This window comes from Ursus maritimus (assembly GCF_017311325.1).
Source record: "Ursus maritimus isolate PB19 chromosome X unlocalized genomic scaffold, ASM1731132v1 scaffold_X1, whole genome shotgun sequence".
Lineage (NCBI taxonomy): Eukaryota > Metazoa > Chordata > Mammalia > Carnivora > Ursidae > Ursus > Ursus maritimus.
This window is the reverse complement of record NW_024423319.1, coordinates 7,814,898-7,829,514: the sequence shown is the minus strand read 5'-3', so window position 1 is coordinate 7,829,514 and position 14,617 is coordinate 7,814,898. Positions and strand designations below refer to the sequence as shown.

General features: G+C 38.3%; 1 protein-coding gene across 4 annotated transcripts in view; it reads right to left on the bottom strand.

The window, feature by feature from the left end:
- Window positions 1–14,617, bottom strand: part of PHF6 (PHD finger protein 6) — a 44,680-nt gene that overhangs the window by 7,240 nt on the left and 22,823 nt on the right. For 2 of the 4 annotated variants that reach the window (XM_040627486.1, XM_040627494.1), the window contains 4 exons: window positions 8,193–8,362; window positions 7,894–8,037; window positions 6,553–6,657; window positions 3,852–3,985 (listed from right to left, as the gene is read on the bottom strand). In XM_040627486.1, the coding sequence (XP_040483420.1) occupies window positions 3,852–3,985; window positions 6,553–6,657; window positions 7,894–8,037; window positions 8,193–8,362 (553 nt within the window). Of the gene's footprint in view, window positions 1–3,851; window positions 3,986–6,050; window positions 6,658–7,893; window positions 8,038–8,192; window positions 8,363–14,617 lie in introns of those variants that run through there. The other 2 variants (XM_040627490.1, XM_040627497.1) reach the window with 2 other exon arrangements.

Sequence of the window (14,617 nt, the reverse complement as noted above, 5' to 3'; positions counted from 1 at the left end):
TAGTAGACGGTAGTTGGATTGGGTGAATTATATTCTGATGAGCCGTATCTCTGGCCCTGTGTGGTGCGACCTGAAATGACCTATGCCTATATAACCACACTGTAACAGGTGCTGGCTCCAATGGGGTAGGAGGCTTTTAAGGCAGGGTGGATCCCCTGTGAATCCAAACTTCCTGGGCCTGCATTCTACTGCTACTCTGACTGCTGCAAGCACTCTCTGGACATATCAGATGTTGCCCTGCTGGCCAGCTGCGGGTCCCATCTGTATCCCCGAGCAGACTGATGCGTCTGTGCTCATCCCACCAATCCGAAGTACAGGTGAGTAAAGAGGATGCCCTAGTGGGTAGTGCAGCTATCACTGATGGGGCAATGGAACTGCCTGCACGTACATCTCTGTGCTGTTTTCTGCTCACTTCCCCGGCAGAAATCCCTACGAAGCAGACTAGTAGCAAAATACATACATTACTTTGTGAAAGGCTGTGGTCTCCAATGCGAAACTGCTCTCCTAAATCGTACCAAGTTACATTCTAACTCACTACCAGATGCGAATGCCCAGGTCTCTAGAACATAGCTGATACGTGAATCCTACTAATCTCTGGCTATCGGATAGGCAAAAACTGGTAAGATCTTGTTTTAATTTGCATTTCTTTCATTACTAAGAAGGGTGAACGGCTTTTTACATGATTATAACCCATGGCTAGTTCTCCTATAAACTGCCTTTTTGTGTCCTTTGCCCTTTTTTTTTTTTAACCCCAAACTGGGCTGTTTTTCTTAAGGATTTGGAGTTCTCTTTAGCCTAATTTTAATGTAGTCAAAAATTCTGAGTTTCCTATCATGCTTAGAAAGGTCATCTGTACTCAACAGATTCTAGAAAATTTCTCCTACATTTTCTGTTTTACTTAGGATTAGATTTTTAACCTATCGAGGATGTATTCTGGGGTACAGTCTGAGGTAAGGGTTCAAATTGTTTTCTAAATGGAGTCAACTACATAAACTGTATAGAGATCAGATACGACTAAGCCATCCTGTCTCCACAGATCTAGTACTACTGAAATTACCCAACAAAGACATGGATCTGTTTCCTGTGATCTTTGTCACTGTGCCAGTACCAGTTTTAGTTACTAGGTAACTGGGTTTGATATCTAACAGAGGATTTCTCCTCTTGATCTCATTAAAATTGTTCTTGGCTGTACGTGATCAAGACTAGTTCACTATCCCAGTACCTATTTTTCCCCTTCCCTTTGTAGCATTGAACCAGATTTGGGTGGCAATGTGCCCACCAGGGGTGCATTTCCCAGCGCCCCTTGGATAGGTGACTGAGATGCTAAGCAGAAGTGTGCGTGGAACTTCCAGGAAGGAGGATTCAAAACCCATCAGCTGGAGGAATTGCTACTCCGTCCTTCCACTTTCCTTTGCTCCCACTTCCTCCTGCTGCCTACGGAAGGACACCCCAAGGATGAGAGAGCAGAGAGATGGCAATCTGGGTCCCTGATGACACGGAGAAGAGCCTAACACATCTGGACTGCTCTCCTTGGGACATCTTGCAGGGGAGAAACAAATTTCTATCTTGTTTAAGCTTCTAGTTCTTCCCTGTTCATAAGGTAACTTAATCATTACCAGTAGAAAATAATATCCCATTCGTTCTCCTAGATAAAACCATCAATATTTGGTATTTCATTAAAATTGTATTCGATGTATAGATTAATTTGAGGAGAATAGGTATCTTTGACTAGTGAGTAACTTTTCATCAAGGAACATAATATATTTTACTATCCATTTGGGTCCTGTATAAAACGCCATTTAAAAAAAAAAGGTTCAACTTTGGCGTGCGTATGTGTGTGGGGAAGGGGTGGAGGGTGACGTTTTTCCTTTCCATTTTCTAACTAGTTGGTACTGGAATTGTTTTTAAAACTTTATCTCATATTCAGCAACCTTACTGAGCTCTTATTAATTTTAGTACATGGAGTTGGTCCCTTTGGATTTTCTTGGTAGACAATGACATCGATAACAAATATTGACAATTTTATTTGGCTCCTTCATGGTATTTATCATACATTTTTTCTTCCTTTTCTTGTTGCACCCGCTTAACCCTCCAGAAGAATGCTGAAAAGTAACACTGGTAGTTGGCACCCTTGTCTCATTCCTGGATCTGAATGAAAGTGTATTGCTGTAGTGGTTCTCAATTATGGGTGAACATGGGAATCACCTGGGCAGTCGTTGAAAAACATGGTTTGGGCCTCAAGCCATGGAATTTAAAATCTCTGAGGGTGGGGCCCAGGCATGAACATTTTTAAGGAGGGCCCTATCCACCCTCAGGTGGTTCTGAGGCTCAGCCCTGGCTAAGAACCACTGTCCCTTTACTTTAACAGTTCGCTCTTTGCTGTTGTCTTCTCATAAGTGCTCCATTAGGACTCCTCGCTTCCCAAGGGCACTCTTGGCACTGCACTTTAAAATTCAGAAATGGATGCTGAATGCTATCAAATGCCTTTTCACCATCCACCAGGAAGGTGATAGGATCTTTCTGTCTCTATTAATGACAATGGATCACATTCATATATTTCCTAATTTTGAACAGTCTTTAAATTGTTAGAAGACAGCACTGGATTTGATTTTCTAACATTTTATTTAGGACTTTGGTATATTATTTATAAAAGTAAGATTGGTCTATAGTTTTCTTACTTGTTTTTGTTTTAAATGCTATCTTTGTCAGGCTTGGTCTCATAGTTATATAAAGTTTTGTAGAATGAACCAAGTTTTTCATCTTTTGCTATGTGCTGGACCCCTTTAAACAGTATTGGAATTCTGTTCCTTAAAGGCTTTATAGAACTCACCTGAAAAACAGCTCTGCCTTTATTACTAAACAAAGTTTGGCAAATTTAAATAGCATTAGCACCTCATCCAGTCACCCAAATACGTGGTGACTGTTTATACAAACTGCTTTGTACACAGAATAGTTTACTCATTGGTTTACTGCATCCTGGGAATGTAAGGAAGTGCTTTACAACTCGCAAAGGCAAGTTGAAAAATCCACGGATCCCCACCAACTTATTCTCCATTCAATCAAATGGAACCATTATAGATGTGCATTGATATGGAAGACCCAGAAAACAGAGGGTAACATGTAATCCCAACTCTCCCAACCTTTTGCCTTCCTCATTCTTCCAAGAGTGTCTTTGGCCTGCTATCTTCACAAATATACCCTACTCTAAGCCACCACGAATCCTCACCTGGACCCTGAGCAGGAGTCCCCTACCTCACCTTCCCATTTGCACCCTTGCTTCTGTCCCCCGCTTAGGGCCTTGCACATGCTGTTCCCTCTGCCTAAAACACTGTCCCAATGCCCACCTTGATCTTCACCCAAGAAGGTCAAGCTCTTCAGCTCAAGCTCTATTTCCCTAAGGAAATTCCTAAACACTCTCCAGTACAGACTAAGTCAGGTCCTCCTCGTTACATGCTCTCACAGCGCCTTGTAATGTATCCTTTCTAGCACTTAAGTAGACTGTAAATGTAGATTTATTTATGTGGTCATTTAATATGTCTCTCCCACCAGACTACAGGCTTCACGAGGACATGGTCTGTGCCTCTACTGATCACTCTTGCACGCCCAGCTCCTAGCACAAAACCTGGCTCTTAGTAAGCATGATGCATACTGGCTGAATGAATGCGAATCTAGGGATGTGTAGTCAGAGGAAAACGCCAATCGTCGCACTTGTTTCTTTCTGTAGAGTCCTAAGTATTCTACACTTGGCTAAATACCACCTAGGAAAAGTGACCAAGTAAACTAATGCCATCTATTTAAGGGCAGTTACTTACTGACAAGTTTAGGAAAATGGACAATTGTTGTTCTCTTACTTGTAAATTCCTCGTGACATATTTTCAATGTATTTAGCTTTGTCTTGTACTCCACAGTGGTAATGGTAAGTCTTAACACAGGCTTTTATTTCACATCCAATAGTAGCACCGGGCTGACTGCAAAGTGTACATTTCTGTTTAAGGGAAGAGAAAGAATAATCATAAGCAGTATTTCAAAGTTTTTGCAACCTTATTTATTCTATTTTAGCCATATTTCAGCCAAACATTCTAGTTTACAAAGGAAACAGCCAGTTTTCTATGGAAAAAAGAGTACACTGAACTTACTGTTTAGCATATCTGTCAAATCGTGCTGCAGTTTAAACCGTACTTTGATAGACTTTCTGATATTAAGTCACTCCCCGATGTCTCCATTATTTACCTATACTAACTAACCTTCGAAGATCTGACATCTAAGCATAAGTAAGACATTCCTCAATACTGCCAAACACGAAAGAATTACATTCTATATTTCAGTGGTTGGCGGCTTCTCCTCCCTGGGAGCAGTCCCTTTTCTATGATGACTGAAGAATGAGAAGACAGGAAAGCAACTCCCCACCAAGCGGGACTGCTACCAAGTAGGTAAAAGGGCAGAGGGAGGCTAAAGGGGCTGAAATCTTTTCAAGACATCACAACTTGGCCTCGATCAGCCTTGCCTCAAGAATGTTCTGAGATTAAAAGGTGGTTGTTGACAAAAGGGTTTCATAGTTAAGTAAGTTTGAGGAATGCTAGTTTTAAACAGATTGCTTGATTGTAGAACTTCTCACAGCCTTTCTGCAAGGAGGGTATAGTAAATAGTTCCCAAATTATTGAACTCCAGATGCCCTTGTATTTTCAGAGGGGTGGGGGAGCATCTTGACAGACTACTTTCCTTTGGAGCCCACTTGGGAAAGTGCTAGGTTGGTGTTTACGTGAACATTCAACCGTGCAGAGGTGAATAATTTGACCAGGAGCATTGAACTGTCATCCTCGTCACCTATTCGGACTTCAGCTGTACGACACAACAACGCTGCTTGGTATAGTAGGTGGAAGACACTTTTCCCTTCTATTGTTTTAGTACTATACATTCCGATTTAAAAGACTTTCATTTCTAAAAGAGTAATCAATGTATCCAAACTGAACTGGATTTAAATGGAACAGGTAACATCAACAATCTTCACACCTTCAAAAATGCAGCTCCACAAAGAAAGGGTCATCTCTAATGGCTTCAGATAAAGCTCACCAACATCTGAAACCACGGGATGAAAGACTGGAGGGGAACTTCACAACAGTGGGGGGAGGGATTAGACTCACCACCTGAATCCAAGGATCAGACATTATGACTAGTCTGATGTGATAAAATATGGATGATATAGTCCCACCTGTGAAGTATTCTTACCCCCAAAAATCTTGAAACTGAATCTAATCAAGCCTTTACATCTAACTTCCACTTTAAAAGAAAATCTGGCGGATAGAGGGACAAGTTAAATGGCATCATGAATAAGCAAACAGACAGACAAAACGTGGGATATTCTACAGGACAATTAATTCATTTTCTTCAACAAGCCAATGGCATACGACAAAACAAAAACAGAAACAAAGACAAGGAGAGGGGGAAGTACCCTAGGTTACATTAAGGATATAGAACAACCAAATGCAATGTGTGATCCTCCTTTGGATTCTGATTCACACAAATCAACTTTAAAGATGCTTTTGAGACAATTGGGGAAATACAAATACGAACTGGGTATTAAATGACACTGAGAACTCATTGTTAATTCATAAGGTGTAATGACATTGTGGTTAGGTAAGAAAATGTCCAACTTTTAAGAGATACATACTGAAATAATGTAGAGGTGAAATGATATGAAGTCTCAGCTCTGCTTTAAAACACTTCAAGCAACAAGAATAAAAGGCATAGATGAAGCGAGTGCCGCAAATTCTTGATAACTGATGGGTCAAGGTGATGGACAGACGTGTGTTACTAGTCTTTCTAATTTTGAGATGTTTGAAAATTTTCACAATAAAAAAATTTTTAAATTCAAGTCATCTCTAGAGACAATTGCGGTCTTAAAGAAAAGATTTTGCATTCCATTGACATTTTATAATATTCATCAACTGTAAAGGAGTAAGTGATCAATAAAGATGCCAATATTTCTTAAAGCTATTTATTAGTAATTCAGTATGTTTAAAAACATGAGACTTAGGCACATCTTATAAAGAAAACTTTAAGGCTATGATAAACATTTTTAAGAGACATAACTGAGTATGTGAACTTTAAACAGAAGGCTCCGAAAAAAATCTTTTCCTTTTATTTGAAAAAGAAAAAAAAGAATGAATAACAACATGGGGAAGTTCCCGATGCTCTATTAGGATTATGGAACTGTTCTTTAAGCAAGCTGAAATAATAGTAACATTTTAAACTAAGTAATGTGTGTCACATTTCACATCTTCATTTATTTTATTAAAAGACCCTCAGATACCCTGAAATATAAATCTCAGTGTAATTCTCTTAAGTAATGAAGTTACATAGAAAGAGGAATAAGTTCCAGAAACATCAGCATCCTTTATTATATTACAAATAAGTCAAATATATACTTGCTTTAACATATGGACTACTTTATATTAAATGTCTTAATGACTGGATAAATTTGAGATGTGTTCTAAATTTAAAGCAGAAAGTCAGAAGAGTAACGTTGCATAGCATAAATATAAAACCACAGACCATTCTTTTTCCTCGCTTAATCTCCTGAAGTACAGTTTTAATATCAAAATCTCCAAATTCTGCTCTTGATGTTGTTGTGAGCTGGACTGTGCCAGAAGAAAATAACTAGAAAAGAAAAATACAGGAACATTTAATGTTCAGAATCCTTGTGAGAAAAAGATTAAACAACAAAATAACAAATGTGTTCTATTACTTCAATACCCTAAGAGAACTTTTCCTTAAAAATCAAGTACCGACTCAAGTATTTTTAAATACATTCATATGTCTGATTAAAATATAACCCAAAATAAGGACAATAGCGACGCCTGGGTGGAGCAGTCTGTTGAGCGTCTGGCTCTGAGTTTCGGCTCAGGTCATGATCTCAGGGTCGTGGGATCGAGCCCCACGTCCGGCTCTGCACTTGGTGGGGAGTCTGCTTCTCTCCCTCTGCCCCTCCGTGCGCATGCGTTCTCTTTCTCTCTCTCTCTCTCAAATAAATAAATAAATAAATAAATAAATAAATCTTTAATTAAAAAAAAAAGGACAATAAAACACAACTAGTACTGCCAGTGTGGAGCCAAGATTAAATATTTCATTCAACAGTGAAGATTTCAACAGTGTTACCCTGTCATCTCCATTGTTTTATGTTTCCACAAAGTTTTAAAAAATAGTTTAAATAGGCAAATTTCAACCACAGATGCAGACCGGAATTACCTGGGGATTTTTTTTTTAAACTAGACAGGTTTGGGATATAGTCCGGGGCTGTATATTTTGGAAAAAGCTCCCCAGATAAATCTGATCCACATCTCTGGTCAAGAACCTCAGGTATAAAAAACATAATTTAAAAAACCTAATCATAAATGGGATGAATAATTCAATACAATCAAATCCAAAAATGTTTATGTATCCTATGTATGTCAGACCTGAATCTCAGGCTGCAAAGATAGAGCATAGTTCTTCTCTTCAAGGAATTAAAAGTCTGTTAAGGGAGAGGCTCATAAATGAGTAACTGCAATACGGTGTGTAAAGGACAATGACACAGACAGGTCCTGGGTTACAGCGGAGGCTGAACATGTATCTTCCATGACAAGTATATAAAGCTGAAATTTTTACAGTTATGAAATAGTTAACCATCAATTATCTAGAATATGGTAACTATAATTAAGACTCCTTTAAATCCTACTACATCATAAAGGCTCTATTTTTAAAGCCCTAAGGTCTATGAAGATTTGGGACTATAGGATATACTATTCATAATTCTACACCACTTATGCTGGAGAGAAAGGTGCCCTATTTGGTTGCCAGCTAAATGCCTTTCCAAAAAACTTGCGTTTAAAAGCACATAAAAAGAACCATGCTTACCATGCACTTATAATGTGCAGCTGCCTTCTTGGCATTAAATATATGCAGTTTTCCTCTTGCCTCGTTTTCTTCCTCCCCTACATGACAAAATCCACATTTAGGCCTGGTGTCACTAGGGCTGCTTCTATGTGGAGACCTATCTCTCTGCAAATGTAAACGAAAAATAAAACTTAAAAATATGTTATCAGTACCCTCAAGCTTAGTTAACATTTCAAATAATGAGCTTTACCTATAAACACAGTTTAAACGAAATATTCGCAGTGCAACAAAAAGTAAGAACCCCACATTTTTCTACTTACATAGGAACTGCTTTCCATTTCATCTGTTCCATGGGAGGATGTGGACCTGGTATCTTCCGACAGCCCTTTAAAATTAGTTTTTCGTGGCCTTCCTTTGCGACTTTTCTTTTTACTTTTAGGTGATGAGGGCTCCAATTCATGTTCATTAAAACTTTCTTCTAAGTCAGCTGCTTAAAAATGAACAAAAGCTTTACATGGACCAATCTTAAAATAAGCATTAGTTCCTGGGTCCTTAGAATATGCCTTTCTCCTTAGAATGAAATCCCTTCCAGAAATGAGGGGAAATGGTCTGTGGTATGCTCAACACAGCAACCTTACCATTTCATATAAATGTAACAAAAATCAAATACAAAAAAAAAAAAGTTTTATTATACTCACTGTAAATTATTTCTTTTGAATTTATAATTCTATAAAAATGAGTTTTGGGATCTTGACTGGGCACATAAGTCAGTAAACATTTCAAACTCTGATAAGTCCATTTTTAGAATTAGCTCTTGTATTATTATTATTATTATATTATTATTTTACCATAGGTTTCAAAGAGTTTTCCTTTACACTATTGGTAAAATCAGAACACTTAGCTAGAAAATAAACTTACTATAACTTGGAAAACTAAATGAAAATAAAGTAGGTATATCTGTGCTGTCCAGTATAGCAGCCATGAGCAATTGGTGGCTTTTTACAATTTTAGTTACTTATAATTAAACAAAATCACACCTGCAGCTTCGCGCACTGACCACATTTCAAGTGCTTATTACTACTGGTCACTTGAGGCAAACTGCATCTGTACTGGACATCACAAATAGAGAACGTTTCTATCATCACAAAGAAGTTCTATTAGACATCACTGTTCTAGGATAGCTCCTTTAAACTATCATGAAAATCAAATGATCAAAAAAGCTATGTTGCAAGTTAGTTGTATACTTTAACAGATTAAACAAAATGTATGTAGAAATTTTAGAACTGCATTTCCCAGCAATTTGAAAAGAATTTCTACCATTAATGGAAGGGTGTTTCATTCAGTTATTCACTACAAACATTTTATTTATTGAGTACCTACTGTACATAAGACAATGTATTTAGCGTAAAATGGTATAAAAACCAAATGTTCACTTGTCTTTTAGGGTCAAACTAAAAGTTTTAGGCACCGTTCTAACGCCGCCATTGTTTTTTTCATTTAACATAAATTTTTCCATTCCAGGGACTAAATTCTCAATGTGAAAGCGTATCAACTTTGAATCATAGATTCTAATGTTTCCTAATAAATACTTCAACAGTTTTAATTTTTCGTTTTAGAAATAAAAGCATAGTCATAATGACAAGAAAAGGGTAATTCAATTAGTGTATCCGAATACATAAAACTCAAGGAACTGAAAGCATCAGACTGCTTGCAAAACAGTTGATAAAAATTCTTATCAATGCAACTTCATATAACTACAGTAGGATCTGAGGGAAGAAAAAAGGGGAAAAGGTAGAAGTGGATAGCATTTTACAGGCAACAAGGCAAACTTATGTGGCTACCTCCCTGTGAAGACACAGAAGTCATAGATACCTTCTGATCTTAACATGACAGCAAATTTCCTATCAGAACACATCACCGACTTTAAACATTCAAACTGACAGTTTTTAAGATACAGAATTTCATTAGGGCTGTTAGAATTACTTGCAGTTGCCCCAAATTAAAAATTCTTTAAAATGAAAAATCGTAAGCAAATGTTTCAATCATTCGGATACATGTTATACCATACATGTGGTATACATAATATTCTGTTACAATGAAAATAATCACTAACACTGTATCACTACATTCTTTAACACCTTTAGAGAAATTACTTAAGAGATTCTATTATCAGGCCGACATGACTAGTTTTCCACATGGTTTTTTTTTGGGGGGGGTCCTAAATATGGAACCATTCAGTGTAAAATTTTAGGGGACTCTAACAGCAATAGTAAAAATCATAAAAGACTGACAAATTTAACTATATTAAATTTTCAGACCTACATAGCAAAAAAAGTGCTAAAATTAAAAGGCAAACTAGAAAAACCTGCTGTAATTGTGAAAAAGGATCAGTATCCTTATGACATAAACGCATAAGAGATTAAGACCCCAACTGAAAAATGGACCAAGCATATGATCAAATAAGTCACAGAATATAAGTAAACATATAGAAAAATTGACTTCTCTAGAATCCAAGTGTAAATTAAGTGATATATCATTTTCACCTATCAAAATAGCAGACTTTACTTATAAAAAGAAAGAATGACCCAACAAAACATGAGTTAGAAACAAAAATGTAAAAGAAGCCCCACAAAGATACTGAGCTACACCACGCTTCTAGATGAGCGGAATCGACATTAGCATGTCAGCTCTCACTAACCTAATTAATGCAACTCTGATCAAATGGTTGATCCCACAGTTTTCTGAAAGAGTAAATATATAATACACAAGAATATTTTTTTAAAAAGATACCAAAATATACTATAAAGAAACAGCAGTTAAAATCCTGGCACAGGAAGAGACCTATATAAGCGGGAGAAAAAAGCAAGGTTGAAAATAGACCCATAAGCATATGGGAATTCAGAGTATAATGATAGCATTTCAAATGAGTGGGGAAAAGGCACGATGGCATAATTGGCTATCCACTTTTTAAACACTGAGATTCCTTTCCTCATACCATCTGAAAAAAAAAATCTCATCATAAAATAACAAACTATAAATGTAACAGAGAAGAAAATGGAGGAGAGTATTTTTTATAATCTTGGGTCAAGACACTTAGGAAGTCATAAAGGAAAGGGCTGAGATCTGACTAAACATTAGAAACCTTTGCATGGGGGCACCTGGCTGACTCAGCTGGTTGGGTGGCTGACTCTTACTTTGGGTCAAGTCATCCAGGGTCCTGGGATGGGGCCTGGCATGCGGCTCTGCATTCAGCAGGGAGTCTGATTGAGGATTCTCTCCCCTTCCCTCTCCCTCTGCCCCTTCCCCTGCTTGCTCTCTCTCTCAAAGAAATAAATAGATCTTTAAAAAAAAAAAAAAAAAAAAGAAACCTTTGCATGGCACAAGGCACCATAAACAGAGTTTGAAGACAAATGATAAACTGGGGAATCATTCACATTTAGTGACAGAGAATTAACACCCCCATTACAGAAATCACTCACTACAAATCTGTTTCAAAAGGACAAACCTCAAAAGAAAAATGCACAAAGGACAGAACCTGGCAATTCACAGAAAAAATATAAATGACTGAAAAATACATGAATAGAAGCCCAATCTTACTAGTGATAAGAGAAATGGATATTAAATGAGATCATTGGATTTGCAAAAATTAAAGACTATAACGTCCAGCACAGAGGCAGGAAACACACTGTTGGTGGGAGCATAACCTGCTTGTGTGTGACAGTCCTTTCCCCAATGTTAAATGCAAACCCCTTTTTAAAACTTTATCCTATAGAATCACTCGTATAGGTAAGCAAGCATATATGTACAAGGAAGATCAATGCAGCCTTATTTGTATTAGTGAAACAAATAGATGTAAATGATTTTTATTTGATAGTGAAATCCTTAAATAAACTATGGTTCTATTTTATTCTACGGGATATAACAACGGTTAAAAAGAATGACGTCAATTGATGGGAAAAAAGAAAATTGCTTCAATGGAGGAAAAGAAAAAGAATGAGGTCAGTCTGTAAACACCAATAGGGAAGGAGGTCTGTGACAAATCACAGAATAAAAAAAGCGTGTAGCGTAACAGTATGTACATAGACTATGATGCCACTGTATTTATTAGTAAGTGTGCACAGACACCATCTACACACGTTTGTACGGAGGTAAACAAGGCTCTGGGAAGATAGCCACCATCGTATTACCAGTTACTCCTAGAGAATGTGACTTCAGGGTGAGGGGAGGGCTCTCTGAACTGCTTTAATATTATTGTACTATTTTAATTTTTGAAACAAGGGATGATGCACTACTTTCGTAATTAGAAGAACTTATACTATCCAGTGTGGTGAAAGGAGGTGTAAACTCATCCACCTCCGATGGGAATACAATCTAGCACAATCCTTCCAGAAAGTAACATGGCAACATGTATCAGGAACCTTAAAAAGACTGAACCCTTTGACCCAGTGATTGGACTTTGGGGAGTGTCCCTTAAAAAAATCATTGAAAATGCACATAAAAAAAAGAGTATGAAGCTAGTCACAGTGCCTCTGTTTAAGTTTTTCATGGTTACAGTAGGTTTTCTCCCTCTGATTCAAAAGTGTGAAAATGTTTTAAACATTAAGTTTCGTTTCCTGGGGCGCCTGGGTGGCACAGCGGTTAAGCGTCTGCCTTCGGCTCAGGGCGTGATCCCGGCGTTATGGGATCGAGCCCCACATCAGGCTCCTCTGCTATGAGCCTGCTTCTTCCTCTCCCGCTCCCCCTGTTTGTGTTCCCTCTCTCGCTGGCTGTCTCTGTCTCTGTCGAATAAATAAAATCTTTAAAAATAAATAAATAAATAAATTTCGTTTCCTTCTTCAATTATAATTATAAAAGAACTCTGCATAAAAGAAGTAAAAATCTTTCTTTCCCCCTTCTAATGCCACCTGCTCCACACTCCCAGCTAGTGCCCTTGCTTTCTTGCCTGCCCCCCTCAAGTAACCACCCTTAACTGCTTTTCTTCTCAACCTCAAGGGTTGAGAACCTGCTTTTGAATCCTGGAACTGCCAGACTGTGTGTCCTCTTGCCTCATCGCCACCTCACAGGGCCCATGAATGATCTGAATGTGTTAGTTCATGTAAAGAACTGAATTTAGAACAGCGCCTGGCACGTGAGACACTCTCTGTATCTGTCCGCTATTATTTTCCCCGTGTGAGCAAATGGGTTTTTTAAAAGGATACACAAACAAATGGCATCCTAAGCACACTACTCTCCATCTTGCCCTTTTCTATATAATTCACAAATGGGAAATAGTCCAAATCTAAGAGCTCACATTTGAGCTTTTGGAGTTCTGACTGTACCAGACGTGCTCTGTAATCTATACACACGATCTCATTGGAGCCTCACGACCACCAGATACAAGGGAAACAGTGGGAGGAAAGCTCGCTACCAGTGGATACTCTTTCATATTGCTGATTTTTGTACAATGTTCATATACCTATTCAAAAAAATGAATGCAATAAAAAACCAAAACCTCACCCTTGTTTTCACAGCTGCAATTCCTACAAATCCAGGCTGTCAAGGTAGCTGACAAAACAAGGCTGTGCCCCTTCCTGGGCCACCAAGCATTCCCAACCTTTGCGAGCACAGCTTCTAACCATCTACGTCACCTCAGAAAGGCCAGGCCCCTCTCTGTTACCCTTCTGGTTGCCACTAGGAGGCACGGCTGTGACCAACTGACCAGGACCCCAGCTCTCCTCCTCCTAGTACTATCAAGCCCAATCTGTTCCTTTACCAATTTTCTTCTTCCTAATCAGTATTTTTCTCATCTTCCATCTCTTGGTTTTAGCTCCATTGCCTTTCCTCCCCAAAGTCTTACATCAGTTAACTATATGAGGTAGAAAGGACCCCTGGACAGAAAGTCTGACGACTGCCACCTACCAGGTCTTAAAACTTGGTAAAATTAGTTAACGCTCATGAGGCAAAGTCTCCTGGTATATCAGATGGAACTAATGATAGCACCTTCCTGAAAAGGATGCCTTAAAAAAATGTGAAAATGCTTTGTAAACTAGAAAATTCTATTCAACTATTAGTTATCACTCATGTCATACCTTGTGTAGCCTGTAAGCTCTTTGTCAAGGGGCTTATTTTCTAAATTGCCCAATGTGCCCACACCCAGGAGGCACTCAATAAATGTGTTGAAATTATTTTGAAAACAAAAGCAAAATGACGAGGATTAAGGTTAGGAGTAAGCATCCCCACCTCTCCTTTGCATCTTTAGGGCTGCGACAAGAGGAGGGCTGGAGGGCGCTTGCCCTGCCTTCTCCAATGGCAACGCGATGTGCTTCTGCTCTGCATAAATTCTGCTTCCTGCCTTTTCGGTAAAGGTAGGAGATCAAGGATTTTATGCATATTCATATACAGATACGTATATAAACACATCACATACATCAAAAGTATTAATTCTTAATTAAGTGTGCTAAAATGAAATAGGTCTGGAATTTCATTCACAATAATCCAGACGGAGAAAGTAGGTGAGGGGTGCAGACGAAACAAGACTGACCACGACAGATGCCTGCTAAAGCTAGGTGATGTGGCTTTTTTCCAAACATACTTTTGTGTATGTCTGAAACTTCCGACAATGAGTTTGTAAAGTATGCTAAATGAAAGGTGAGCGTAAATAGTGCCTAGCACAGCACTTGGCACATGCGTACTCAATAAATCTGGTGACTCAAAGAAAAAATATGGAGCCAGTTCTAGCAGAGGGCACAGTGTGAATTCATTACTA